Source organism: Myotis myotis, unplaced genomic scaffold (assembly GCF_014108235.1).
Source record: "Myotis myotis isolate mMyoMyo1 unplaced genomic scaffold, mMyoMyo1.p scaffold_m19_p_9, whole genome shotgun sequence".
NCBI lineage: Eukaryota > Metazoa > Chordata > Mammalia > Chiroptera > Vespertilionidae > Myotis > Myotis myotis.
Genome location: NW_023416401.1, coordinates 28,829,276 through 28,854,509, shown reverse-complemented (window position 1 = coordinate 28,854,509; position 25,234 = coordinate 28,829,276). Strand labels below are relative to the sequence as shown.

Here is a 25,234-nt window from a genome sequence, read left to right as displayed (position 1 = left end):
GTCGTCCTTTTTTAATATATTTTTATTGACTTCAGAGAGGAAGGGAGAGGAAGAGAGAGATAGAAACATCAATGATGAGAGAGAATCTTTGATCAATGTTGAGAGAGAATATTTGATTGGCTGCCTCCTGCACGCCCCCCACTGGGGATTGAGCCCACAACCTGGGCATGTGCCCTTGACCAGAATTGAACCTGGGACCCTTTATCCGCAGGCTGATGCTCTATCCACTGAGCCAAACCAGCTAGGGCTCGGTCATCTTTTTATTATGGAGTTATTAAGAGTTCTTTATATATTCTAGACACAAGTCCTTTATCAGATTTATAATTTCCAAATATTATTTCCCATTCTGTGGATTGCCTTCACTTTCTTGGTAGCGTCCGTTTGTAATATATCCATCCTACTTGGTAGTCTACCATAGACTAACTTCTATTTAGAATTCATAATTTCGCTTAGATTAACCTGTAAACCCTCTTAAATTCATCCTAAATGTTATAAGGCTTATGTAATCATATCCTGTAATTTGCTAAGAGTTTAATAGGAAGGCTAAAACTTGATTAAACTTCCTTTCCCGCCTATGCCATCCCTGACATTGATGGTTGCCAGAGCTGGTTTTTAGGAACAAGCCCAGGCTGTTGTGCAGCGCCAGGAGTTGATCTCGCAAAAACTGCCCAAGGCCAGTTTCAAGCGGCTTCGAAGACCCTCTAGTGACCCTCTCAAACTTTTCTCATTGTAATACTAAAATCTCCTGCCAGGGGCCGTGATTTTCTGCCATTTTTGAGCACTCCATGCATTTATGGGCCTGTTTCCTAACTATGTATAGATGATGTAGCTCACCTTAAGTTTATGCATGATTCCCCTGAATAAAGACAAATCCGATCCTTTGAAGACACACTGTTTTTGGAAAGTGGCCCCCGATGTGTCTGTCCTTGATTGCTGGCTCAGAATTAGATTTGTTCCTTCTTGTAAAATCATCTCGAAGTCGTCTTTTGGCTGGCAACTACTGACTAATTAAACTCGGTTCTGTCTGGTAATACTTTAAAGCACAAAAGTTTAAAAAATCTTTTTATTACTACAACAAGCATTTATTTCTCGTTCATGTTATAATCAGTGGCTACAGGCCAGCTGCTTCAGCTCTGCTCCACGTGCTTTTTTTTTGTTTGTTTGTTTTTAATCTTTGTTGTTGTTGACAGTATTACATAAGGCTCCCTTTTTCCCCCATTGACCCCTGAGGATCACAGTTGCTGCCCTGGGACCCTGCATCTTGCACCAGTGCCTCAAAGGACACATGCAGTCCCTGCCTGTTACCCACAGATACAGCAGGTGGGCTAACACGGCACCATCTCACTGCATTATCTGCTCCCAGATAGTGTGAAGGTGCCCAAAGTCACTGGTCTCCAGGTTCGAAGCTGCTTGGATCCCAAGACTGCACTGTCACACACTACAGCCACCACCAGGAGTAATGATTATCCTTTTCTTGTCCCTCACTTAGATGGCAGTGCTTTTCATATTTCTTCATTAGTATGATGATTACTGTAGGTTTCTGGGAAACACCCTTTTTTAAATTAAGTAAATTTCTTTCTACTTCTTGTTTGCTTCTAAAGTTTTTATTTGTTCCTTTTAACAGAAATAAATGCTAAGTTTCATTGCATGCCTATTTTGGGGGGAGCCTCTCCTAAAATTTTTTTTAACTTGGCTCTCTTATTGCAGATAACTAAATTAGTGGCTTTTTCTAATACTGAACCATTTTTTAATTCCTAGGATGAGCCCTACTTAATCAGGATATATCAATATTTTTAACATATGGCTGTAATCAACTTGCTCATATTTTCTCTATAAAAGTTGCATCTGTGTCCGTTAAGACTGACTTAGGGTTTTTTTCTATTTATATTATTCTTAGTTTTTTTCTGTTTGTTTTGCTTTGTGGTGGTTGTTTTTTGTATCAGGGTTATAATAGCCTCATAAAGTAAATTGGGGGGCTTTCTAACTTTTTTCTGGAAGAGTCATGTTCAAGGTTTGTAGAATATACTCATTTTAAATGGGCCTTATGTCTTTTTAAGGGTAGATTTTCTGCTGTCTTTAGTAGTCCCATTGTTATTGGTTGGTTTAGCTTTTCTACTACTTTAATAAATGTCAGTATTTTGTTTTCTTTAAAAGTATTCATTTCAATTAGATTTTGAATTTTATTAATAAATTATGTTGAATTTAGCTTATGATTTAAAAATCTTATTTGTAGTTTTGTTCCCATTTTCATTCCTAATGGTATTTTTTTACATCTTCTCTTTTTTATCTTGATACTAAAGGTTTTATTTCTTTGTTCACCTTTTCAAATAACAGGCTTCTATTAATTGGTTCTACCAGGTTTTATTGTTATTTTAACAGCAATAGAAATTCATTGATGTGTATGTGTTTTAAAGCTTCTTAAATTGAATGCTTAGTTCACTTTTAACCTTTTTTCTCTAAAAAATTATTTGTGGCTATAAAATATCTCTGTGAATTGTTGGCTGCATCCCATGGATTTTGATATGCAATAGTCTCATGTTGTCATTCATTTCTAAATACACTAAAATTTATATTGTGATTTACTTTTTAACCTCAGACCTATTTAGAATGGCATGCATTTTGACTGTGGGTTCTCCATCAATTTAATCTCATTTGCTTTTTTTTTCCCTTCAAGTGACTCCTCATCATTTTAGATCCACCAATTGATCCCATCTTGTTTTCCAGTACTATTTTGGACTGAAGTATATATAAATGTACATTTCTATGATTTCTAGGGTCAAGAGCTGGAAGGTCAAGAGCTGGAGGGGAAAGTAGGCAGATGGACTCAGTGTATCAGCAGCATGATCTCATCTCCCCCAGCATTTTTTTAAGATGAGAGATTCCAGATCATGTTATTACCTAATGAGAGCAGCCCAGAAGAGAGAGAGACAGACACTGTCAGAAAAGAGATACTTTTAAATGGAAGTCCTTGAAAGGAGACAAACAATGCAACGAGCGCAAAGTGAGGAAACTGGCCTGTGATAAAGAAGAGGTGCTTCCTTCATTGCAACAGAGGAAAGAAGGAGAGAGATGATGGGTTTGATGCATCCTAGTGTTCTCTTTATCAAGCCAGATACTCCCAGCTTTCACAGTTGGTTTTTAATGATATCTTCCTGGATTCCTCCTGTTACTTGGTCCTTAATTAAACAATCAAACGGGGAGAAAAAAAAAAGATTACTGTAAAAGCATAATGTTGATAAAGATCAAACAGTTCAGAATAGCAGGACCATTAACTTCCTTGTTCTGGACACTGTCCTCTTTTTAAGTCCAAAATTGCTTTATACTCTATAGTCATTGCCTATTTGTGGGCTTTTTTGTGTAAACTGTTATAAACTAGGTCTTGCCTAATTTGTATTTGGATAGAGAATAGCACAAAAACCCACAGTCAACAGGACTCAATTCAGTCATTCTCTGAAACATATTAGACCTGTCTCTGGGGTGTCTTCTCAAATCTGCTGTGCTAGCCCCAAGTCAGACTTCTACCATCTGCTACTGGGACTCCTGCAGCAATCTCTTCACTGGCCATTTTTCTCTTTCTTCTATTTCTAGTCCTTACTCCTATTGCTCTCAGAATTGTCTGTCTACAGATAGCCCTAACCCATGCCATGATTCTTATATAAGAAATGAATTTCTAGAGAATAAAGTCTAAACTGCTCATCATGACCTTCAAGATCCTTTACTATCTATCTGGTCTTCACCTACCTTTCTAGAACCCACAATGTCTATTGAACAAAAGGGGCTGTGGAGTTTAAATTGAACACAGGCTAAATGAAATGATGTAGTTCTATAAATTAAATAAGAATATCTTTACCTAAAATTTCTAATTTTACTTATTGCTTTTCATTACGTTCTTAGACATGTCACTTTTCCTTTGTGTTTCACTGCTTCATTTATAATATAAGGGCCTACTACTTTGTATGAATTCACCAAAAAATTCAGTAAAATATTTAACTAGTAAGTCATCTCTCTCTTTTTTTTAATATCTATTGGTCAGTAGTATTTTTTAAAATATATTTTTATTGATTTCAGAGAGGAAGAAAGAGGGGGAGAGAGATAGAAACATCAATGATGATAGAGAATCAATTGGCTGCCTCCTGCATGCCCCACACTGGGGATCAAGCCTGAAACCCTGGCATGTGCTCTTGACCAGAATCAAACCCAGAACCCTTCGGTCTTCAGGCCAACGTTCTAGTCACTGAGCCAAACCAGCTAGGGCAAGTCATCTCTCTTTTTAACCTTTTCTTCTGCCTCATCCTAATCATGAAATGATCATCTAAATTCAGTATGGAAAGTACTATCATACTGAGCTACCTTTTATTCATGTTCTTTCCTTTAAGAACCATTTCCACTCTATCACCCTCTATCCCAACTCCTATTTCTCCTGTCAATGTAAGAAACATTCAAACCTGTAGAGAATTTTTATGAGTTTATTTGAGCCAAACTGTCTACAATTGCCGGGAAGCAAAATCTCAATGGATTAAGAAAATGCTCCAGAGAATGGTAGTTTTGCACCATATTTTATACATTACAATCAAAAGAGCAGATGCAGTGGGCTACATGAAACCCACTGTTGATAGATTAGGGAGGTGAGAGAAAGCAAAGCAGGGAAACCTCTGGGGTTGAAAGAAAAGTAAAATGATAAGGAGCATATATCTTTTACATAGGTGGGTACAGGATAGTTAACAGTCAACAATTAACTCAATAACAGTGAGGGGATTTGTGGTCTCCGCAGAGTGGTGCCTGTGCTTTGAGGGGTCCAGAAAAAGGAAAAAGACAGCTCAGGTAAAGAGAAAGATGCCAGCCTAGGACATGACTACCCATCATAAACTGCTTTCAGTTAAAAAGTTTTAATTTCAGACTATCCTTTGTGATTACTTTAGGTCTTTGAGTTTGCAAGGCTGCCATGCAGGCCTTCCCTGAGCTTGTCAGGTTAGCATGTGGCTCCTATTAGTCCACAAATTTATTTGAGCCAAACTGAGGACAATTGCCAGGAAGCAAAACCTCAACAGATTGAGAAAATGCTCTGGAAAATGACAGTTCTGCACCTTACTTTACACATTACAATCAAAAGAGGAGATGTAAGCCCTGACTGGTGTGGCTCAGTTGGTTGAGCATCATCCCTTGCATGAGAGGTCACAGGTTCCATTCCTGGTCAGGGCAGGCCTGGGTTGCAAGCTCCTCCCCAGTAGGGGGTGTGCAGGAGGTTAGCCGGTCCATGTTTCACTCTCTCTCCCTCTCCCTTTCTCTTTCTTTAAAATATCAATACAAACATATTTTACAAGAAACGAGGAGATGTAAGTGGGTTACCTGAAACCCATTGGTGTAGATTAGGAAGGCAGGAGAAAGCCAAGTGTGGGGTGAGGGAGTTGGGGGACAGACACACAACCTCTGGGACTGGATAAAAAGTAAAATGACAGACACATACTTCTTATATAGGCAAACCCTCTGTTCTATGCTGTCTAGTTGCTCCTTCTCCTCTTGACAGACCTCACTACAGTTGTAATCATGGGACCAGTTGTGTGGTGTTGATTTTCCCTTGTCTTCTTCACTAAACTGTGAGGATGGGGGTGTGACTGTTTTGTTCCCTACCTGGTGCGCAGCACATGAATGAACTTTAGTTGCCACAGGGACAAAACACTTAAAAGTTGAGAAACACTGCCCTAGCGACTCTCTCAATGGAGTGCACCCTCGCCTTTCCCCGCCTCCTTCCCCCAGGCCCTTTTCCTTGTCTCTCTCCTAAGCTCCAAGCGCCCTTCTTTTGCCGCTGTAACTTGTTTCCTGAGCCCCTTTCTTCCACGGATCACTTCTATTTCTGTGACTTTCTAAATAAACTTTCTTATAAGTGTGGGAAAAAAGAGAAATATTGCCCTAATAACTCAAAGCCCGCTTTAAAAAATGAGGCGACTGGGGCCCAGAGGTGCGAAGAAGTTCACCCAAGGACTCCGAGCCAATGGGAAGTAAGGATGTGCACAAGCCTGGATCCAGGTGGGTTCTCCGCTCCCTCCTGGCCCACGGCCTTTGTCTGTCTTTCCCTCACCAGGGCTTTCATGGCTCCCTGCTCAGATGCCCCCGAGAAGCCTTTCCTAACCCCACTCCTCTTGGAGCTGCAGTGCAACCTCGTGATGCACAATTGGCAACACTCCACGGTGACAGCGCTGGTGGTCACTCCCAGTCCTCTGAGCAATCTCATTTGGTGCCGGCGATCACTGCCTGCCTCCTGGGTGCGCAGGTACTGTTTCCAGGGGATGGGTGACTGGGTGGCTCTGGCGCTCACCTCCATCACGGGGGCTGGACAGGCGACCTGGGGTCCTGTGCGAGGTGTGAGGCCCCGAATTCCAGGCCTCACGGTGGCGGTCCCGCCTCCTCCAGGCCTCGGCAGCGCTGATTGGTTAATCCGCATAGCGGAGGCGGCGGAGGGGGCCACCCGCGCCCCCTCCTCATCTCCGCGGAGGCGCGCCCGCGGCACGCGACGGGGCGGGGCCGAGGGTGAGTGACGGCCGCCCGGTCCAATGGGGCGGGCGCGCGCCGCAGCCGCCACCACCGCAGCCGCCGCCACCACCGCAGCCGCCGCCGGAGCTCGGCCCCTGACGCAGGCCGAGGCGCCGCGCCGCTGCTGCTGCGGGCGGCGACGGCTGCACCATGGGCCGGCTGCTGCGGGCTGCCCCGCTGCCGCCGTGGCTGCGGCCGCTCCTCCTGCTGCTGGCCGGGGGTGAGTGCGCGCCGGCGGCGGGCGGGCGGCGGCGGGGCCGGGCGGGCTGGCGGCGGGCCGCGGTGCTGGACAGCTCCCGGCCGCCAACAAAGGACCGGCGCGGGGCGGGAGCGCGATCTGGCGGGGCTGTGGCGCCGTCCTCCCGCCACACGCGCTCGCGGGGAGCGGGGGGCGTGGGGCGACCGCGTGTGCCTGCGGTGTGTGTGGTTCCACGCGAGCGCCACACCCACACATGCACATCAACGAGAGAGCCCGAGAGTCGCAGCGCCTGAGCACGCTCCCTGCGGCGCCGGACGAGGGGCGCTCGGGGCCGGCCCGGGGCGGGGAGGAGGACGACCGGGCCCGCCGGCCTCTGCGACAGCCTCCCGGGAACGGGAGACAGCATTTGAAGGTCCCCTGGGGCCGCGACAGCGAGCGGGGCGGGGGGGGGGGGGGAGTGTCTGCGGCCGCGAGGGGGGCTGCAGCGCGCCTCTCCAGACCGCTGCTGCGGCAGCGGGGGCGTGTTTACGTGCGGGTGGCGCTGGGCCGGAGGAGGGTGTGTCGTCGTGCATGCGGCTCCCAGGCTGTGCAGGACAACTTACTTTATTCCGAGCCGACAAAGAAGAGGCGCGGCGGCCCCAGCAGGTCCCTGCGTGTGACAGTGACAGTGCTGGATAGCTCCCGCGCAGCGGACAGCAGGGATGTGAGAGCCCCTCTGAGATGGCTCCCACTCAGTTACTCAAGGGCACTGGCATGTATGTGGGCGATGAAAGGGTCGGGGTGGGGGCAGCTGTGCAGTGGATGTGCCTGTGAGCAAGAGGCAGTCTGAGAACAGCCGAGTGGCAGACTGGGGGTTTAGGTGTGTGCTGGGGGAGGGGGGGCACAAAGTATGTGACAGCCTATGAGACAGGCCACCAACACAGAACGGGGGTAGGAGTAGGGAGAAGGGCTGTCTGCAAGAGTAGGTCATCTCAGGACGTGGCTAAACAGCCTCTCCACGTGGCTGACAGAGCGAGGGGGAGAGATGGCATGAGCATATATTAAGGTCTGATGGGTAACTGGTGTTGGTGGAGAAGAGCACTGGGCTGAGTGTGTGCGTGGATGTGGATGTGGATATGCGCTCCTGGATCAGATAGCCTGGAGTGACTCCATTTCCCACGACACACAGGGGTGTGACGTGCTTATATGCAGCCGCGTGCATGGGACACTGGCTAGGAAGCACTTCCCATAGTTAACCCACCAAGGCCGGCACGTTGTGTGATGTGTGTGAGTGGAGGAGAGACTGGTGAAGGGGCTCTTCCTGAGGGGAGGAGCAGCCTTTGCTTGCTGGTGGCAATGAGATGTGCCGTTACCATGGGCCATAGTGACAGAATCCCAAGAAAGCCGCCTGGGAGGGGAGAGGGGCCATGCTGAGCATGTCTCAGGAAGGCCGGTTCAGCAGGGGTCAGTAGGGATGGGTAAGGACCTAAGTGGTGTGCACAGAAAAAATGTCCACAAGTGTTTCAGACACACACACACATACACTTACCTCCATCCTTGCAAATCTTAAATCCTCTTTGAAAAAGGTGAGATTCAACAAATAAGTTAAAATTGATTAGTTCACTAGTTCTTTTTGTGACAGCCACAGCAGAACTGGCCATGCCCAACTGTAACTGCCTGGACCCTTACATGGCTAGCCGTGGATTACTGTGGGCGACTTTTCTCCCTTCTATTATTTCCCCTTCTCCTCCCTCCCATACACATTCCTCATGACACACATATTATCTCCATGTATGGGTTACACGTGTGAGTCTAACAGTATGTCTCTTTCTTACACACCTTTGTGTAGAAACCCTACAAAACCCTGTAGCGTTGTTTTTCTGACACAGACACACATGAGTGAGTGTAAGTATGTATGTGGCAGGGTGACAGTGCTAGACAGTTTCTGCTGTAGCTGACACTCACGGGTGTGAGGGCTGTGTAACAGATACTGCCGGGCAGCTCCAGGACTGGTGTCTGGCAAGGGCTTAGGGAGATCTGGACTACAGAGCTGCTGATTAAGAGGATGGAGCTGATGGTGAAAATCAGAAAAGGATGTCTGCATCAGGAGCAGATTGCAGGGGAGATAAGACATGGGATTACTAGGCCTTGTGTTTTGTTTTGTTTTCACTCATTTGCCTGTTTTTTGGAGTGATTTTCATTATTTGAGGCTGATCCTCTCAGTGGTTCTCAACCTTCCTGATGCCACGACCCTTTAATACAGTTCCTCATGTTGTGGTGACCCCCCAACCATAAAATTATTTTCGTTGCTACTTCATAACTGTAATTTTGCTACTGTTATGAATCGTAATGTAAATATCTGATATGCAGGATGTATTTTTCAGGGGTCGCGACCCACAGGTTGAGAACCGCTATGGCATGCCCCTTCTTTCTCTCTCCCTTCCTCTATTGGCAGTGATGAAGTAACAGAAAATTATAGGTGTTAGAGAAAAAAAATTACAAAGAGTGTAATCCTGAAATTTTAAATCAGGTGGGCTCTCAATTAAGGCCAATTAGTTAAGTGTGAAAGTACTTATACAGAGAATGGATAAGTCTCAGCTACTATTTTGATGGGCAAGTTTGAAAATAAGTAACCTTAATTACCTAAATAATTACTCATTGCCAAAGCTGTTGAAAACATCAAGGTCTATTAAAAAAATAATTATAGGGAAAAATAACTTCAAGAACATGGAACTGTTTATTGGAGAAAGAATGAAAAACTAGATTCTTTTTTTTACACACAGCTTTCAGTAAGGTTATCAAAATATCTGTTAATTCCTGCCAGGTTGTTGGGAAAGGAAGATAAGGATGGGGAAGGGAGAAGAAGTAGAGAAAGATGGTGGCTTCTCTGCTTGACTGGTAAAGGAGTGGGGTTCAGAGAATGGAGGAATCACCTGTCATAGAAGTGGTAGGGAATAGACCCAGTGACTTCCTCAGACCATAGTCCTCTGCACAGAGAGCTTCACTGACTAAAAAGGATATTATCCCGAGAGATGGGAAATCAACAGGACTGCTGGTCAGACTTTCCTCAAGAGGATAGACACAGTTTTCTTAAGATCCAAGCTGTGCTGGAACCTGCCCAAGGCCCAGGGGCAGTGACTTCTCTGCCACCACACCACAGTTCAGCTCTGAGAGAGACAGTTCTTGGATTTTGAAGAGGCAAGGTGTGTTTGATCCTCCAGTTATTTTGTAAAAGGTAAAATTCCAAGAATTCTTGCTCGGCTGGCATGGCTCAGTGGTTGAGGGTCGACCTATGAACCAGGAGGTCAGAGCTCAATCCCCCGTGGGGGACATGTAGGAGGCAGCAGCTCAATGATTCTCATCATTGATGTTTCTATCTCTCTCCCTCTCCCTTCCTCTCTGAAATCAATAAAAAAAATATTTTTAAAAATTCCAAGAATTTAAAAAATCAGTTTGCACTTTTCTAAAAAAGCTGAAGTGCCCGGCCAGTGTTGCTCAGTGGTTGAGCATCGATCTATGAACCAGGTGGTCAGTTTGATTACCTGTCAGGGCACATGCCCGGGTTGCGGCCTCAATCCCCAGTAGGGGGCGTGCAGGAGGCAGTTGATCAATGATTCTCATCATTGATGTTTCTATCTCCCTCCCTCTCCCTTCCTCTCTGAAATCAGTAAATATGTTTAAAAAATTTTTTTAATGAGAATGGCATCTCAGAATCCCCTCGCAGTCCCTGGGTCTTAGGACTGTCCCCCAAAGCCCCACCCCGCCTTCAGGTTCTTTGTTGTGGAGACATGTCTTAACCCCACAGCAGCCTGTCCTCTCTGGCCTCTCATAACCATCGGGCTTTTGTGTTTGTGCAGGGGTGTCCCTGGGCACGTGTGCAGCCGGGTCTGATGAACCTGGCCCAGAGGGCCTCACCTCCACCTCCCTGCTGGACCTCCTGTTGCCCACTGGCCTGGAGCCGCTGGACTCAGAGGAGCCCAGTGAGGCCATGGGACTGGGAGCTGGCCTGGGAGCCCCTGGGTCAGGCTTCCCCAGCGAAGAGAGTGAAGAGTCCCGCATTCTGCAGCCACCACAGTACTTCTGGGAAGAGGAGGAGGAGCTGAATGACTCTAGTCTGGACCTGGGACCCACTGCAGGTAGCTCTTCTTAACAGTGTGTGCTGATTGCAGCTGGGAAGGAGCCACTCTTGGCAAAATGCCAAAGGACCATTTCCTTGCTCAAATCATATCCCTTCTCTCTCTCCACCAGCTTTCTCTGTGCATCAGAGCCAAGTCTCTGGGATTCTGAACGTCTTATAGGCTCAGGAGGCCCTTTTCTCTTTAATATTCACTGCTATTTAGTGAGCCTGTATTCTGTGCTCATAATATTACCCCCAGTTTACACATGAGAAAACTGAAGCTTAGAAAAGTTAAAAGCATGCTTAAGGTCATGCAGCTGTTCAGATTGTCAAGTCATGATTCAAGCTGAGGTCTTTCCAAGGCCTGGGATTGTTTGTTTTTCTGTACTGTGCTGTATTGTCTCTGTTGAAGGTTCCCAGAAGTCCACACATGCCATGTCCTGCCTTAAGTCTCTCTGGCCCCCTCAAGGTGTTCTAATTGTCTTGCCCTCAGTCATGGACCAGAGCTGGTTTCTGGACTTACAGAGCATGACCAATAGAAATGTGGGACCTGGGCTCAGCAGGAATGCATGCACCATGGCTGATTACAGATGCAACAGAGCTTCCATGCTTCTAGCTACAGCAGCTGTGCACGTGTCCTTGGCCAGCAGGAGCCCATTTTAAATGCCAGACTGTCAAATCTGTGTGTGTGTGCATGAGTGCATGCACATGGGGGTTACAGAATTTAGCTCTAATTACAAAAACAATATATGAAAATTGTAGAAAATATGAAAATACAGAAACAGTACAAATATAAAATCCTGATCTCACAACTAAAAGATAATTACTATTAAGAGTTTGGAGTGCATCCTTCTAGTCACTTTTATGTACAAAAATGGAATCATAGTGGACATAATATCTTCACTTAAAATATTTCAGAAATGGCCCTGACCGGTTTGGCTCAGTGGATAGAGCGTCGGCCTGCGGACTCAAGGGTCCCGGGTTCGATTCCAGTCAAGGGCATGTACCTTGGTTGCAGGCACATCCCCAGTGGGGGGTGTGCAGGAGGCAGCTGATCGATGTTTCTCTCTCATCGATGTTTCTAACTCTCTATCCCTCTCCCTTCCTGTCTGTAAAAAATCAATAAAATATATTTTAAAAAAAATATTTCAGAAATGAATTTCTGCATCATTAATATTCTTTTATAACCTGATTCTTAATAACTACATAGTATTTCATCATGGGGCTCATCATATGTATGAAACCAGTTCTCTATTGTTGAATATGTAGGTAGTTTTTAGTTTTTATGCTGCTATAAATAGCCTCATATGTTTTTGTACTTTTCTGATTATTTGTTTAGATAAATTTCTAAAACAAAATTTCTGGGTCTAAAGGTTGTCAGTCAGCATCCCAATCAGAAACTTAAGACAGAATCAAACTAAGATAATACAAGGAGGGTTTACTTACAGAGCAGTGAATTTACAAAGGTATAGGTAGGGAACAGGTGACCACAGAGGAATACAAGGCTATAGAGCCATCAGTGCCCTATACCCAAAGGGACAAAAGCAGGGAATGATGAAATGAACCTTCAAGGGACAGACAGTGGTAGGGGAAGGTGGCCAGACAGGGGAGGTACCAGGAGAATAAGTACTCGACTTCCCTCCTCCTATCTCCTGCCCATAATTCTCCTTTCTCTTCTGCCCAAGAGTCAGGTCAGGAAACAAAGCATGGCCTGTTGATGTAATCCACTAGGTCAGTCTTCCTGGGTGAAGGCAGGGTAGAAAGGGTGGAGACTGGATCTGTCTGACACAAAGGATACGAATCTTTCCACAGCTTTTGTTAAATATTTCAAAATCACCTTCTAGAAAGATGGTTCCAATTTGCATACCCACCAGACATAATGAATGCCAGTTTTTTTAATCCTTCCCTCTACTGAATTTTGTCATTTAGAACTCTTTGTCAATTTGATAGGCAAAATTATAATGGCTTTTGATTACTTGTAAATTCTAACTTATATGTGTATATATTCACACACACACATATTATAGGTATGCATATTCTATGTATTCTCTATATATGATATATATATATTCTGTCCATTTATAGTTCTCCTATTTAATTTGAAGCATAGTGTAATTAAGAGAACAGGCATTAGAGTTAGGCAGATTCCACAGTTCCAGCACTGCCATTGAACAGCTATATGATTTTTGGGAGGTAACAACCTAAGTCTGTTTTATCATCTGGAAATGGGGATAATACTCATATCATAGGGTTGTAAGATTTAAATGCAATAATACATTTAAAGTGCTTACTACAGTGCTTGGCATATTATAAGTCTTCTGTAAATATTAACTATTATTATTATTACTTTTTCATTTTTTTCTACTGAGGCTTTATCACTGTACACATCTATATATATAAAAGCCTAAGTGACCGAACGACCGGTCGACCGGTTGCCATGATGCGCACTGACCACCAGAGGGCAGACACTCAATGCAGGAACTGCCCCCTGGTGGTCAGTGCACTCCCACAGCCAACCTCCCATGGCCGGCCAACCTCCTGTGGCCGGCCAACCTCTAGTGGCCAGCCAGACTCCCAACCCCCCATTGGCCCTGATCGCCAGCCAGGCTGAGGGACCCCACACGTGCACAAGTTTGTGCACCAGGCCTCTAGTTTTCATAAAAAGGATACTAATCATTTCTCTGACATATAGAGAAAACATTTTTCTGGTTTGTCAATTACCTTTACTATAGTAATTTTTGATATATCTACATTTAATTTTTATAAGCTTCAAATAATCTTTCTTTTCTCATTTAATTTTTAAAAACATGTTTTCATTGATTTTGAGAGGGAGAGGGAGATAGAAATATCAATCAGCTGCCTCCTGCACACTCCTCACCAGGCATCAAGATTGCAACCCAGACATGTGTCGGGACTGGAATCGAACCAGTGACCTCTTGACACATAGGTCGACACTCAACCACTGAGTCACACCTGCCAGGCAATAGTCTTTCTTTTGAAATGTTTTTGTGTGTTTTTCTTTGCTTTATGTTTAGAAAAGCATTTCCCTCCCTGAAATATATGCATCTTTATTTCTTATATATTTTGGGGGCCTGATTTTTTAATATTCTAACTGTAATTTATTTTTGCATGTGGCATGAGATAGAGATCTCATTCATTTTTCCCATGTATATAACCTATTGCTGCAGCAGTATTCATTGATAAGTCTATCCTCTCATCACTGAAGAGAAATTCCACTTTTACCTGGTACCAGACAATTATATGTACTTGGTCTTTCTTTGGGCTTTTTCTTTTGTTCAAACTATTGCGATACCAGTCTAAGACAAGCAGTCATTCAGAGAGGCTGGTTGAGAAAGCAGTAGTTATGCACTTAGACCTTCCTCAGGATCACAGCGTAAGGTCCTGATTTCGATGAACTGCGATTTGCTTCACACCCCTCCTTGCTTTGTTCCCCCCCTTTCATCTCTCTCTCTCTCTCTCTCTCTCTCTCTCTCCCTCTCTCTCTCTCTCCCTCCACCCCCTCCCCCCATTCGATTCTCTAGGTGTCATTATAATAAAAATGCCTGTCATTCATTGAACACAAGCCATGTAATGGGCACTTCGCACACACTCTGCTCATGCCAGGTCCACAACACAGGTCTGTTTTCTTTTTTAAAAAATATTTTTTATTGACTTCTTACAGAGAGGAAGGGAGAGGGATAGAGAGTTAGAAACACCGATGAGAGAGAAATATCCATCAGCTGCCTCCTGCACACCCCCTACTGGGGATGTGCCCGCAACCAAGGTACATGCCCCTGACTTGAATCGAACCTGGGACCCTTGAGTCCGCAGGCCGACGCTCCATCCACTGAGCCAAACAGGTCAGGGCATAGGTCTGTTTTCTTATCTCTGCTGTACATACCTGAAGAACTGTGAGGTGGGGACACAAGTGCCCTCCAAGGGCAATGGGCAAGAGGTATAGAGCAGGTGGAGGAGGAGAGGCGTTTTGTCCAGGCTCCCTCATTGCTCATCTTTGGATTAGTCTGCTTGCCCACAGTGAGAGCTTTGCCCAAGGGCACATACTTGTGTACAGCAGAGCTGAGTCTATAATCAGTTTTTCCTGAGCAGTGGTACCTGTGGACCTGGGTTCTTGCCACAGGAGCACATGGATGGGATGTGTTAGTTAGGAAACCAGTACATTTTTTTAATTGGAAAAAAATATATAGAATGCTTCACAAATTTTTGTGTCATCTTTGCACAGGAGCCATGCTAATTGTCTCTGAATCTTTCCAATTTTAGTATATGTGCTGCCAAGGTGAGCCTGTACCAGTACATGTTATTATTACCTGTATTATTGTACATCTCATTCTAGTTTGTTATGCCTAGAACTAGAGCTGGTGCCTTCCTTCCCCTTCTGTAGCAGTGATCCTGGGGGTGGGGCAGGGGTCCAATGGCAAAAACAGCTGGTGGAGTTTCTGCTTGACTGATGATGAGTGGGTTCCTTTTCTAATCTTGGCTTCAGTCTCTTTATCTGTGAGACCATGCGAATGATAGATTGAAGTCTTTTGTAGATTTAAAATATTATGATTCTCTGACATTTCAATTGAAAAAAAGTAGTTTCAACAAAGTAGGGAAAAAGATATGTAAATTTGCCACTTTACCATCAAGCCAACATAAAGCCAGATCAATTAACTCATGCAGAATGGTTAATGATTAAGGATATTTTGCCTGGCCAGTGTCACTCAGTGGTTGAGCATCAACCCATGAACCAGGAGGTCTCAGTTCGATTCACCATCAGGACACATGCCCTGATTTCTGGCTCGATCACCAGTTGTGGGTGTGCTAGAGGCAGCCAATCAATGATTCTCATCACTGATGTTTCTCTCTCTCTCTCTCCCTCTCCCTTCCTCTCTAAAATAAATAAAAATATATATTTTCAAAAAAAAGAATATTTCCCCAGGTTACTTATTTATCTCAAGACTTAGGTGTCCCTATTGTCACCCTCCACTTCTTTCATTATCTAAACTCCTTAATAAAATTCTCTGCAAGCAGTTTTAATTTCCCCAGTGAACAAGCTGGTGTTCTACAAGAAGAGATAACTCTTTGGGCTTGGCAAGTTTTAGAAAGCCTACTCAAACAGGCACACAGGTGTTTCCTGGCTCAGTAACTGCAGGTGGGGTCCTGGGGTTGAACCTGAGTCAGAGCCTGCCTTGCTCCACCGTGCTTCCCCTTCGGGCTTCATTCTTAGGCAGGCTGTTCCTGTGTGGTGGCTTCAAGAGCCCCTAGTACCTGCAATTTCATTCTTCTTTTATGTAACAGCCCCAGCAGAAGCAAAATTTGCCTTTCCATCACTTTTGGAAAAATAACAGAGGGGGGAAGCTCATTAGTTTGGTTGGAGTCATGAGCCCATCTCCCACCAGTCCTAAGGCCATGGGGACAGAGGTCTCTCACTGGCTCATAGTGGGTCTTGGGGCCCTCTACTTCTGGACTTAGAAGAGGGGAGAATTGGAGTGCCATTAATCAAAAGAGGGGGGTGGAATGATGGTTGGGCATAAACCACATTGCATTTGAGGAAAGAACATTCATAAAGTATTTATATTTTATAAAGTATTTTCACATACTTTTTTACCTCACTGCAACCAGATGAAATTTGTAAAAGCAGGCATGGTTAGTATCGCTGTTTTATAGATAAGGAAACTGGCTTAGAGAGGTGTAAAAGTGGCACTAAATTACACAGGTAATAAGTGGCAGAGCTGAATCTCAAATCTGAGAGAGATTTCTACTTCAAGATCTGCTATTCCTTCTCTATATGAAATCACTCATGAGGCTACTTTGAATTACTGTTGCCTATAATGAATTTTATAGAAAGCAGATCATCAAAGCAGTTGTCTGCTGGGACCTAGACATTCATTCTATACAATGAATCCTTGTTGAGATTATGTCTGCTATAGAATGATTTAGCCTTCTGAGTCACTTCCCATACATCAAGCATGTTTACTAAGAGGAGGACCAGCTGACAGAAGCACTTCACCTAGGCAGCAAAAATAAATAAATAAATAAATAAATAAATAAATAAATAAATAAATAAAATCTGTATTTTTGTTTTATGCTAGTAATGAGTATCATTATATGAAAGTTAGAAAAGGTAAACAAGTTAAAAGGAGAAAATAAAAACCACCTATAATCCCATCACTCAGAGTTAACAAATGTAAACATGTGTATCTTTCTGAACTTTTCCCATATGGGAAATACATAAAATATACTTTTACAAAAAATTGTTATTATAGCGTACAGATCTTGCTGTTTCAGTTACCAACATCTTTCCAAGCCAGCGAACTCAGCTTTCCAACCTCATCTGTAAGGCTGATCTCAAGAGTGATGGGCTTCCATTTCTCAGTCTACCCCCTGCTGTGTGAGACTGGTTGGTTCCAGTCTTTGTTGTGTGAACTGTGCCATGATGGAAATTCTTTTTTTTTTTTTTATGGGAAGTCTTAAAACCAAATTGTTATGAACATCCTTAATTGTTTCCTTAGGACCGTGGTTGGCAAACTGCGGCTCACAAGCCACATGAGGCTCTTTGGTCCCTTGAGTGTGGCTCTTCCACAAAATACCACGTGTGGGCGCGCATGTACAGTGCGATTGAAACTTCGTGGCCCAGGCACAGAAGTCGGCATTTTGTGGAAGAGCCACACTCAAGGGGCCAAAGAGCCGCATGTGGCTCGTGAGCCGCAGTTTGCCGAGCCGCAGTTTGCTGACACTTAGGGTGTCAGCCTTAGGGTGTACTTCTAGAAGTGAGATTGTGGGTTCAGAATGTGTGTTTTTAAAACTTTTCATTCATATTGCCACCCTCCTCCAAAAATGTAGACTGATTTCTGTTCAAGTCAGCACTGATTAAAAAATGGCATATATATATTTTGTATGTTGGTAGGCCAAAAAAATTTATCATCTTGTTTAGTTTACGCTTCTTTCATGACTATTGTGGTTGAGGTAGTTTTTAATTATACTGAAAGCGTCTTCCTTTGTATCTTTGTTTTATACAAATCTATTTTGAGTTTTGTGAGTATTTTTATATTAGCGTTCAGTTAACTGGCTTGAGTGTTGCACTCAGGGGACAATTTTCAGTGATTCAACATTAATCTAAAGGGATATTTAAAGTGATTTTCAAGGCCACTGGCCCTGATGCCTATTTTAATTCCATGTCTTAAACAGAGGAATCAGTTCATTAATATTTAAGCAGATACAAAAGGTCATCCATGAAATATGGCTTTCTTGGATGGAAGAAATAAAGTCCAGTGTGGCCTTGATAAGCTGGGGAACAAGACCTCGAAACTGTGATGAGCCCTGGCCAGTGTGGCTTCATTGGTTGGGAGTTTTCCTGTGGACAGAGAGGTTGTAGGTTCCATTCCTGGTCAGAGCACTTGCCTGGATTTCATGTTTGATCCCGGTGGAGGTGCATACAGTGCATTCGGTGTGTCCGGGAGGCAAGCGATGGATGGGTGTTTCTTCTTCCCTCGCTCTCTAAAATAAATGAAAGCATGTCCTGGACTAAAAAAACAAAAACAAAAAAACAAACAAACAAAAAACCTGATGAAATAAATATAAGAGAGAGAAAATGCAACATGATCGATTTAGAGAACAAAAGCCAGTACTATAGTGAGATTCAAAGGGAAAAAGAAAAGAATCCAAGTTGTCAAGAGACCTGGAGCTTCATCATAGTGACCCCTAGAGGCCTCTGAGCCACCGATCACATCGCTGGGGAGAATGTGGCTTAAGTGCTGTGATGAATGATGTTACTCTGTCAAGAACCTTATTTTACATTGTGTATCAATTAGCCTCTAGTTCAGCGGTTCTCAACCTGTGGGTCGCGACCCCTTTGGCAGTCAAACGACCCTTTCACAGGGGTCGCCTAAGACCATCCTGCATATCCGATATTTACATTACGATTCATAACAGTAGCAACATTACAGTTATGAAGTGGCAACGAAAATAATTTTATGGTTGGGTCACAGCATGAGGAACTGTATTTAAAGGGCCAGAAGGTTGAGAACCACTGCTCTAGTTAGTGGATCTTGTTTAGTTTCAACAAAATTCATTCAGCATATATTAGTTTTGTAACTACTCTGTTGATTTTGTATAACGACTGTTAAAACTGTGGCGAATCCAGAGTTTTCACAAGAGAAGAAAAATATTAATAGGAAGGGTTGCAAATAAGGAATGATTATTGATGGTTGTTTAGCCCCAGGGAAAGAAGGCTAAATTAGGGCAACTAAGACATATGTATGTGTGTGTTTTTCCTGAGGGAGTTACTTCCTAGGTGATCCTCACTTAGTAGATAAAACAGAAATGGGCTTAAGGTTTAAGGAAATTAGGGTGAGAGAAAAAAAAAGCCAACAGCAGCAGTTCCTCTCTAAGGAGGCCAAGATGTGTTTTTGAAGAGGATTGTGAACCCACCTTTTCTAGACTTCCTAGGCACCTGCCAGAGGGCTGAGGCAATCAGATAGCCTCCCAAATCCCTCCTAATGTTAGACCCCAAGAACCCTGGTAGTCCCATTATAATAACAGGTTGACCACAGATGATATCTACTGGAGCTGGATTGTGTGGAAAGCTTAGAGGAGTGCAAGACATATAGTGAGACTTTTAGAGATTGCCTTGGGGAGAAAAAGGTACCTTCCATGGGACAGGTGTTTTTGCATTCATTATGTCATTTCATCTTAGCCTCCTGTCTCAGAGGCTGGGTGTGCAGAGGCTAGAGGCCAGTCACCCAGAATTCCAATCCCTGCCTGCAAAACTCTGAAGCTTGACCTTGGCTCTCACATTTCACCCAATCTGGTGATTCAAGCACAGCTTTAAAGAGATTGGCTGTGACCAGAGGGGCAGATGAACTGGGGGAGGTAATGTTACTGCTGTCAATTTGCTCTTCTCAGCATCTGAAGAGAAGTCTTAGGGCTGCAAAGCCAGTCTTTCAAGACACCTCCTACCTCCTGGTCGCCTGACCAGGAGGTAGGAGGTGTCTTGAAAGACTGGCTTTGACTACATATGAGCCTGAGTTTTACAGCTTTACAATGTGCCAAATTTAGCTTCAAAGCTTAGAGAAAGTATCCTCTACTCCCCAAGCTCTCGTTTCCTCACCTGTAAGAGGAGGGCAATGGGCCCTTGGATCTTGTAGGGCCCCTGTCTGATACCCTGTATCTGGGATGGAGAGCCTGATTTTCCCCAGGACTTACAGAAGGTGTAGTTTCCAATGATGGCCACCAGAAGAACTGCAGCTTCACAGCGCTGGCGCGTCACCGAAGGAAGGAAGTTCACAGCCCATCACTGCACGAGGAGACTAGAGGACTTGGAGTGGCCCACCTTACCTGGAAAGGAGACCCATTCCCCCCTCCCTCCTCCTCACCCTTGTTGCTGCCCTCCTCTCCTCTCCCTTTCTTTTCTCGCCGTATCTCTGGCTCTCTCCTTTTCCTCATCCACCTCACTTCTTTTTTTCTCTTCTTCAATTGCCAATTTACTCCTTTATTCCCCTCCAAAATGACAGCTAAGGCTTCTGCTCCTTACTCAGTGTTGCAAGTCCCTGGAAGCCTGGTCTCCCTGCCTTGGACACCTGAGTGGGACAAGCATTCTTCCCTGTCCACCAGGCTTGTTCTCTGTCATGGCAACTGTGTTCCTTTCTCCTGGAGTGTTCTGAGCTCTTAGTCCAGGATGACCTGCTCTCTTCTCTCCTGGTGGTTCCAGCACATTCACTAACCAGTTAAAATGATATATATCTCTATCTCTATCTCTGTCTCTATCTCTATCTCTATCTCTCCCTTCCTTCCTCCTTCCTTCCCTTCCTCTCTCTCCCCTCTCCCTCTTCTAAAATTTTCAATTTACAGAAAACTTACAAGAATAATTCCTATATACCTTTCACTTAGGTTCCCCTATTGTTAACATTGCTTTATGCTGTATATCTATATGTAGACATATAGACATAGAATTTTTCTAAACAATTTGACAGTAAGTTGGAGACATGATATTCCTTTACCCATAAATACTTCAGTGTATATATTTTATCAATACTTACCTGAAGAACGCTGGCTGAGTGGAAGTCCTACAAATAGGAGGAAAGAGAAACGCATACTGACACTCAGAGGAGGCGCAGTGCTGAAGTCAAATTCTGAGGTGCGGAGGGCGCGGAGCAGGCTGGCGGCGGAGGGCGCGGTTGGCGTTTTCAATCGGGAGGGAGTCGCAGACTCTGAGCTCCAGATACGGGCGAGTCTAGGGACCCAGACTCAAACGGGAGAAGCGGGACTGTCTGGCTTCGGTCAGAGCGAGTGCAGCTTTCTCTCCGAGGTTTGCGGTTGCTGGGACTCAGAGAGGCAGAGTCCCTGGGGACAGGACTGAGAGCCGCCATAACTGCTCTCTCTGGCCCACCCTGTTGATCCTGTTCGACCCGCCCCGCCCAAGCCCTGCACAGAGGCATTTGCCGGATAGCCTCAGGCAAAGGCTAGATTAGCACCTCCCTAGAGGACAGAAGTTCTCTCACTGCAGACACAGCTGATTCTCACAGCCACTTGGCCTGGAGGTCAAACCCTCCCTGGTATTAGCTACAACAATCAAGGCTTAACTACAAGACTGCGCACAAAGACCACTAGGGGGTGCACCAAGAAAGCATAACAAAATGCGGAGACAAAGAAACAGGACAAAATTGTCAATGGAAGATGTAGAGTTCAGAACCACACTTTTAAGGTCTCTCAAGAACTGTTTAGAAGCCGCCGATAAACTTAATGAGATCTACAAGAAAACTAATGAGACTCTCGATGTTATGTTGGGGAACCAACTAGAAATTAAGCATACATGGACTGAAATAACGAATATTATACAGACTCCCGACAGCAGACCAGAGGAGCGCAAGAATCAAGTCAATGATTTGAAATGCGAGGAAGCAAAAAACACCCAACCGGAAAAGCAAAATGAAAAAAGAATCCAAAAATGCGAGCATAGTGTAAGGAGCCTCTGGGACAGCTTCAAGCGTGCCAACATCAGAATTATAGGGGTGCCAGAAGATGAGAGAGAGCAAGATATTGAAAACCTATTTGAAGAAATAATGGCAGAAAACTTCCCCCACCTGGTGAAAGAAATGGACTTACAGGTCCAAGAAGTGCGGAGAACCCCAAACAAAAGGAATCCAAAGAGGACCACACCAAGACACATCATAATTAAAATGCCAAGAGCAAAAGATAAAGAGAGAATCTTAAAAACAGCAAGAGAAAGAAACTCAGTTACCTACAAGGGAATACCCATAAGACTGTCAGCTGATTTCTCAACAGAAACTTTGCAGACCAGAAGGGAGTGGCAAGAAATATTCAAAGTGATGAATACCAAGAACCTACAACCAAGATTACTTTATCCAGCAAAGCTATCATTCAGAATTGAAGGTCAGATAAAGAGCTTCACAGATAAGGAAAAGCTAAAGGAGTTCATCACCACCAAACCAGGATTATATGAAATGCTGAAAGGTATCCTTTAAGAAGAGGAGGAAGAAGAAAAAGGTAAAGATACAAATTATGAACAACAAACATGCATCTATCAACAAGTGAATCTAAGAATCAAGTGAATAAATAATCTGATGAACAGAATGAACTGGTGATTATAATAGAATCAGGGACATAGAAAGGGAATGGACTGACTATTCTTGGGGGGGAAAGGGGTGTGGGAGATGCGGGAAGAGACTGGACAAAAATCGTGCACCTATGGATGAGGACAGTGGGTGGGGAGTGAGGGCGGAGGGTGGGGCGGGAACTGGGAGGAGGGGAGTTATGGGGGGAAAAAAGAGGAACAAATGTAATAATCTGAACAATAAAGATTTAATTAAAAAAAAATACTTACCTGAAGATATGTTCTTTGATTTTTAGAGAGAGAAATATTGATGTGAGAGAGAAACATCGATGAGTGTCCTTCCATATGTGTTCCACTGGGAATAACCTTCAACCTAGGCTTGTGCCCTGATTGGATTTTCCCCAGGACTTACAGAAGATGTAGAGGCCCTTGGCCTCTCGCTAGCTCTCCTTGCATCTTTTTCATCTCCTAGTCAAGGCCTGGGTTATAGAATAAGAGCACAGTTTAGGAACAATGGTCATAATCTGTGGGTCTCATCTGTTCCTGTGATCAGAGGGTCCTTACACCTCATACAGGGAACCTTTTCTAATGGGGTGTCCTTGGTGAAATCCCAAGATGAGGAAAAACAAGCAAATTATAAAAACAATAGAGAAGATATCCATCAAACTGTTAATAAGGGCTATATCTCTGAGGGGTATAATCATATAAACTTTCTACTTTATACATTTCTATATTCATGGAATTTGTGTGTCAGATTTATGTCATTTTTATTATCATGAAGGAAATGAGGGCCAGCCTGGCCTCTGTTTCCCCTGCAGTCTGCCCCTTCCCCTTACCCAGGTATATTTCCCAGTCTTTTCTGATATAACCAATAGTGCGACCTCCCACTGTCCTCCCGAGGGTCTCATGGTTCTTTTATATCATCTGCTCAGCAAATACTGAACAAATCAATGAATAATAAAACCAGTGAATGAATTTTCCATCTCTGTCCTTAGATTATGGTTTCCCAGACTTGACTGAGAAGGCAGGTCCTATAGAAGACAGCAGCCAGGGCCAAGAGGCATCGAGCCTCCCCCCTCCCTTGCCTAAGATGAACCTGGTAGAGCCACCTTGGCATATGGCTCCTGGAGAGGAGGAAGAGGAAGAGGACGAGGAGAAAGAGGAGGAGAAGGAGGATATAGAGAAAGAAGAAGAGGAGGAGGAGAAGGAAGAACTGCTGCCTGTGAACAGAGCCCAAGAAGAAGCCCAAACTCAGGTCCACGACTTTTCTCCCACCAGCAGCAGCCAGACTCCTCTGGCCCCCAAACACAAGCATGAAGATTCTGGGGACCAGGCCTCCTCAGGTGTGGAGGTAGGGAGCAGCATGGAGCCAAGACTGTCACCACCCTCAGTCACCCCAAGTACAGTGACCCTAGGGGGTCAGGACTTCACCAACCAGGAGGCAGGGGACACAACACTGCCAGCTGCAGGGCGTGAGGTAGATTTTGAGGCTCCGCAGGAGGCAACTGAGGAGGCTACCATGGGAATAACTGTGTTGGCTGGCAAGCAAGGGGAGGTGCTGTCCTTGGCCTCATTCCCTCAAGCAGAAGCCCCAAGTGGGGCTGAGACCCCAGATGAAGACCCCCTTTACCCTGGAGCCTCAGCCACTGTCCCCCTGGCCTCCCAAGACATGGAACTGACACCGTCCTCTGCTACCTTGGGACAAGAAGACCTCAGCCAGCAGCCCCAGGAAAGGCAGGCTGCCGAAGCTCAATCCAGAATCCCCTGGGATTCTACGCAGGTAACGTGGAGGCACATGCAGGCCACTGGCTATTCTGGGGCTGCACTGCGGTGGGAGGTCTGCCAGGCTGAGCATGGAGGGCCTTGAACCAGGCAGAGTCTCAGCAGAACTGCTGGGGGTGCACACCTCATGGTTCAACAGTGGGTGTCCGCACCACACTTAGGTGCAAAGTGGAAGCTTTGGAAGAGCCTGCTGCCTTGGCCTGGTTTTTACTTGTTCAGATGCTACTGCTGCTACTCTTAGCTTCCACACTGCTTATGACAGTGGCGAGAGCTTGTGCTTGACCTGCATTCTCTCCAGCCATTTCCATACCCACCATCACATGCACAGTCACCCTCTGCTCCTCCCCTCATCATCCCTGCCCTGCGTGCACGCCCTCCAACACCAGAAGGAAAGGAAAGGGGTCCTGAGTTTTTAGCCTATGCATCTGGCCTACAGAGCATTAAAAACAAAGTTTGTTCCTAGCTGGGGCAAGCTCTCTGTAGTCTGGCCCCTTGGGCACAGATTCCTCTTCCTTTGTGTCACTCCTGGCTACCTCCTCTCACTTGCTCCCTGAAGACATATGGGTTTGTGAACTTGGGTTGGATCCTGGGCATGTCACCTTGCAGAGGCTGTCAGCTCCCACCTAGCTATCACAGACCTATACCTGGCCTTCACCTCCAAGCTTCTCAGAGTTTCTACCCAGGCTCTCTCTGGATGCCTTTCCTTATACCTTTGTAACTGTTACTCTTCTTTCTGTTTCATTGTACAGGTGGTCTGCAAAGACTGGAGCAATCTGGCTGGGAAAAATTACATCATTCTGAACATGACAGAGAACATAGACTGTGTGAGTGCTGAGCTAGGCTGAGGACCGCAGGCTGAGATTGGAGGCAGGCGGGCAGAGTGGAGGCAGTGGGCAGGCACTGGGGAATGGGCAGTGGATGGGGTAGAAGGCTTAGCTCTTAAGTCAGAGGGGGGCTAGCTTCACCCAGGGGATGAACCAACATCCAAGAAAACAGTGCTTTTGTGTTTTCAAATTTCTAAGGGCTCTTTTGTTCTTGCCCCCTCCGATTTTAATTT

At 44.9% G+C, this 25,234-nt stretch overlaps 1 protein-coding gene and 1 non-coding gene across 3 annotated transcripts in view; one reads left to right on the top strand and one right to left on the bottom strand.

Annotated features, from left to right (window-relative positions):
• The first annotated feature begins 6,107 nt into the window (after positions 1–6,107).
• PODXL2 (podocalyxin like 2) overlaps positions 6,108–25,234 on the top strand; it is a 29,275-nt gene continuing 10,148 nt past the window's right edge. Inside the window, exons 1-4 of one of the 2 annotated variants that reach the window (XM_036323497.1) lie at positions 6,108–6,268; positions 10,564–10,842; positions 23,391–24,175; positions 24,927–25,001. In XM_036323497.1, the coding sequence (XP_036179390.1) occupies positions 10,695–10,842; positions 23,391–24,175; positions 24,927–25,001 (1,008 nt within the window). In that variant the 5' untranslated portion in view covers positions 6,108–6,268; positions 10,564–10,694. Of the gene's footprint in view, positions 6,269–6,593; positions 6,749–10,563; positions 10,843–23,390; positions 24,176–24,926; positions 25,002–25,234 lie in introns of those variants that run through there. The other variant, XM_036323496.1, reaches the window with a different exon arrangement.
• LOC118663965 lies at positions 15,019–15,125 on the bottom strand. The gene has a single exon (XR_004970245.1). It is a non-coding gene; the product is annotated as a U6 spliceosomal RNA (small nuclear RNA).